The sequence below is a fragment of the Terrapene carolina genome, unplaced genomic scaffold, assembly GCF_002925995.2.
Source record: "Terrapene carolina triunguis isolate 2854851 unplaced genomic scaffold, T_m_triunguis-2.0 Scaffold833, whole genome shotgun sequence".
Taxonomy (NCBI): domain Eukaryota; kingdom Metazoa; phylum Chordata; order Testudines; family Emydidae; genus Terrapene; species Terrapene triunguis.
Window position 1 is genome coordinate 459,598 of NW_020665184.1, and position 3,990 is coordinate 463,587.

The following is a 3,990-nucleotide window of genomic DNA, read 5'->3' on the forward strand; positions in this document are numbered from 1 at the left end:
GAGGAAGCAGGGGCTGTAAAGATGACCCAAGCAGCCGGATGGGGAACTGGGGTCCTAGCAACCCCTGATGCTGGATGGCCCGCTGGGCAAACAGCTCCCCCGCATCTTCCTCCCTTGGGAGCCTGGGGAACTCACTGCCACTGTATCAAAGTTAGAGTCAACAGAGGCTGAGATGGTCAGAGCAACAACCCACGGGTGGCATAGAGGCAGAGCCAGCGCCATGGGCCGGCCTATTTCAAACCTGTGTGTGTTCCCCGTAACTCAAATGGCCAAGGCACTGGTGGGAGAAAAGCTCTTTGAGTTAAAGATCCACAAACCAAGCCAGAGGCTCAGGAACCGCGGCTGCTCCGAGTGACTAATGGGGCGAGGAAATCGCCCCACAAGCTGCTTCTACTGCAGCTGGGTCTGGAAGCCTGAGGCAGGGGGATGCTTGCTCCTACTCCAGCCTTGCCAATGTGGGGGGGCCACCTGGTTGCTTTGCCCCATGCAGGGAAATAACCTGAGCCCTGGTGCCGGCCGGGGGAGCAGCAATGGGGCAGGGTTGTGCTGTGGGACACTGCGGCTTGGGGGAAAGGCCACCGGCACCTGTTCCGGGGGGGGGGGGTGCCGCACATGGGAGAAGATTCCAGCAAGTTTTGGTTTAAGGGAGGGATGAACCACGGCCCTGCCGGAGGACAAAGATTTGGCTCGTTAAGTTGGGTGCAGTTTGGTTACATTCCCCATAGACAGGACAGCAGAAAAGGCCACCCCGTTGCTTTTTGAGTGATTAGTGTATTTCACCCCTCCCCCCACCATGAGAAATGACCCCATCAGCAGCCCCCCGGTTTGAGTCCAGTAACCCCAGCCCAGCCCAAGGAGCAGCTCCATCAGCTGACAGCCGCAGGAGGCTATTATCCTCTGCATTCACCAGCCGCTAGAGAGTGACGTGGCACCTTCCACATGCACCCAAGAAGGCTGCTGGTTTTGTAGCCGGGAGAGCACCAGGAAGAGGGGGGGAGTGATAGATGGGGAAACTGAGGCACGACAGTGAAGGGACTTAAACCTCTCTACCCCTACCTTCCGTCTGCACCTCGGGCTACAGTAGGGCTGATGTGTATTAACTAACCCGGGGGCCAACGCAGAGTCACTCCCCATCTGCAGCCTGCAATGCAAGCCGAGGCCAGCTTGGTGACGCCCCTGCAGCCGGCCCCAGGACAGACAGACGCAGACCGAGGTAGGGGAGATTACAGGACACGTGTGAGACGCAGACGGGGGCGGAGGGGGGAAAAGGATTAAGTGTTCAGCCAGGTGGAAACACGCGCAAGGTGTGAGCGCTTCGCCAATATCCCAGCGCAGCAGCCGAGGCTCCCGCCGCTTCTGCCACCCGGGGGCGATGTCGCGCCGCACCAGCATGGCCAGCAGTTTCACAGGCAAGCTACCCCGTGCCGGCCCTGGCTGGGCAGCACCCCCCTCCCACGCCTGCAGGAGGAGGGCGCAGGTGGAAATCCGATGCATCCAGCGACGAAGACCTCGGCTCCTTCCAGCCAGCAGAGAGCAAGGAGCCGCCCCCCCCCCCCTCCAGATGTGCAGCTGGCTCTGGAACCGCAGGGTCCAGCCGGTACAGAGTCTGCCAGTCCGGGGAGGGGGTGTGTGTGACCCCCCCCTCCCCCCGGGTCAGATCAGCCGCTCCTCGGGGGGCAGTTGGAGGTTAGCGTTCGTCACCACCCGAGCACCCACCTGCTCCTCGTTGCTGGGCCGGTAGGTGCCCTCCGTCTGCCGCCTCTCCCGCACCTTGAGCGCCCCGAAGATCACAAGTCCAATAAGCAGGAGACCCCCGACTAGGGAGGGGACAATGATGGCCGCCAACCGCTCCGACTCCTGCCGGGGGGGGGGGGGGGAGAAAAGAGTGAGACGGAACCAGAATCATGCCCAGCTCCCCGTGGGCATGGGGGGCAGAGAGGTGCCGTGGGGGGGGGGGGTTTATACCAGGAGCCAACCAAGAGTGTGGGAGGTAAAGACAGGGGCTCCCCAGAGAAGGTGGTAGGCAGGGGTGGGGAGCTAGGCCTCTGCCCCAGATCCCCCCCTTCCCAAATTGGACCCCCCCCCACACACACACACCCTGTACAATATCTCCAAGTTTCCGGCCCAGTTCCACTCAAGTCTCTCTCCCCAGTGCATGCTGGGATAACCCCCCCCAACACACACAGCTGATCCGCCCCCCCCCACGCCTACTTACCGTGAGCCCCGATGCGGATGTGGGTGTGGGTGTCGCGGTGCTCCCATTCGTGGCTTGATTTAAAAGAGGAATAAAGAGAACGGAGCTTAGTGTGGGGAGGGGTACGGCAAGGGGGTGCGATAGGAGGCTTAGCTGTTAGGACGCCTCTGCTGGAGTACCCCCCTCCACCCCCCCCGCGATCAGAGAGCTCAACCATGGCACTGATGCTATGCAGGCACCAGAACCAACATGCAGCCACCTCTGGGGTGGGGTGTGGCAGCTGGTTAGCCACCGCAGAGCAAGACAATAGTTTAGGACAGGAAGTGAAGGAGATTCCCAGTTTCAAGTGCACCAGGGCAGGGGGAAGGTTATTTAGGGAGGCAGCAGCCTGGGGTTATCCAAGTGAGCTCTCACATCCTCCCTAAATTATCACCCCCGCAATTCTTGGAAAAGTGCCATATGGAGTGACCTTTAATGACCTCAACAGGACAGCGCCCCCTACCGAGCCCAGCCCCTGCTCCCTGTAACACAGCGCCCCCTAGTGCCACAGTGGGGCATTGGGGTCAGCACTGACAGCGCCTCCTGGCCCACTTTCTGCAGCACAGCGCGCCCCTAGCACCACCCCGGGGGGGGGGGGGTGATTCTGCCTTCTGGGGGCCCTTCACCAAGCAGACAGTGTCACTTCCAGCAGAAACCGCGGTTCGCCTGCTACCGTGACAGCAACCTGGCCTGACACTGCCCCCCAGGAGCTCAGCTCAGCAAGAGAAAACCATCAACCACCAGCCCACGCTACCACCTGGGGAGCTGTGATGGTATTCCCTGCCCAGCAGGGGGCAGCAGTGCACACAAGCCAGCCCCTACTATGCTCATGCAACCCAGCTCTCCCCCCCCCCCCCCCCACCTCTAACCACTAGACCCCCCCCCCCCCCCCCCCCCCCCCCCCCCAGCCCTACCCCCTAGCCCCCCCCACACACCCCTGCCAGGGCTGGGGACAGAACCCAGGTGTCCTGACTCCCAGCCCACCCTGCTCTAACCACTCATCCCCACTTCCCTGCCAGAGCTGGGGACAGAACCCAGGTGTCCTGACTCCCAGCCCACCCTCCTCTAACCACTCATCCCCACTTCCCTGCCAGGACTGGGGACAGAACCCAGAAGCCCCGATTCCCAGCTCTAACCACTAGCCCTGCTCCCAGCAGGTCCGCCCAATATCGATGGTACAACTCAACTGCCCCCCTGGGCTCATCCCCGCTCCCCCATGCACCATCCAGCCTCCCAGGGCCCGGGACTCTGCTTCCAGTCTGTAAGCAACACGCCAGCCGCTCCCTTCCCCTGCCTTGCCATTACGCAGGAAGGGAACTACAACTCCCAGGGTGCCCCTCTCCGCTCCATCCTGCCCTGCCCAGTCCCAGCCTGGCCTTCAGCCCATGCTCCCAGCTCCAGGGCGGTTGTGCATTGCAACCTAGAGAGCAGGTCAGGCCTGAACAGGCAGCTGGGAGGGGCTGGAGCCCTTCCCAGGACCCGGGTGCGACTCAGAGCTCTGGGATCCAGCAGGGGGGGCCTGGTATGCACAGGACTCTCCCCGCACAAAGTGGTAGAGCTGGTCCCAAGTCACCCCCCGCTTTGCTAGTCAATGGCAGAACTGGGGATAGAACCCAGGAGTCCTGGCTCTCAGCAGCCCCCATTCTAAATCCCACTCTCCTCCCAGAGCTGGGGATAGAACCCAGGAGTCCTGGCTCTCAGCACCCCCCATTCTAAATCCCACTCCCCTCCCAGAACTGGGGATAGAACCCAGGAGT

The 3,990-nt window shown here is 62.1% G+C and overlaps 1 protein-coding gene across 1 annotated transcript in view; it reads right to left on the reverse strand.

The window, feature by feature from the left end:
- Positions 1–1,565: 1,565 nt before the first annotated feature.
- Positions 1,566–3,990, reverse strand: part of CRB3 (crumbs cell polarity complex component 3) — a 28,028-nt gene continuing 25,603 nt past the window's right edge. The window contains exons 2-3 of the mRNA XM_029913699.1: positions 2,216–2,347; positions 1,566–1,857 (exon numbers count right to left, since the gene is read on the reverse strand). Of these exons, the coding sequence (XP_029769559.1) occupies positions 1,654–1,857; positions 2,216–2,347 (336 nt within the window). The 3' untranslated portion in view covers positions 1,566–1,653. The remainder of the gene's footprint in view (positions 1,858–2,215; positions 2,348–3,990) is intronic.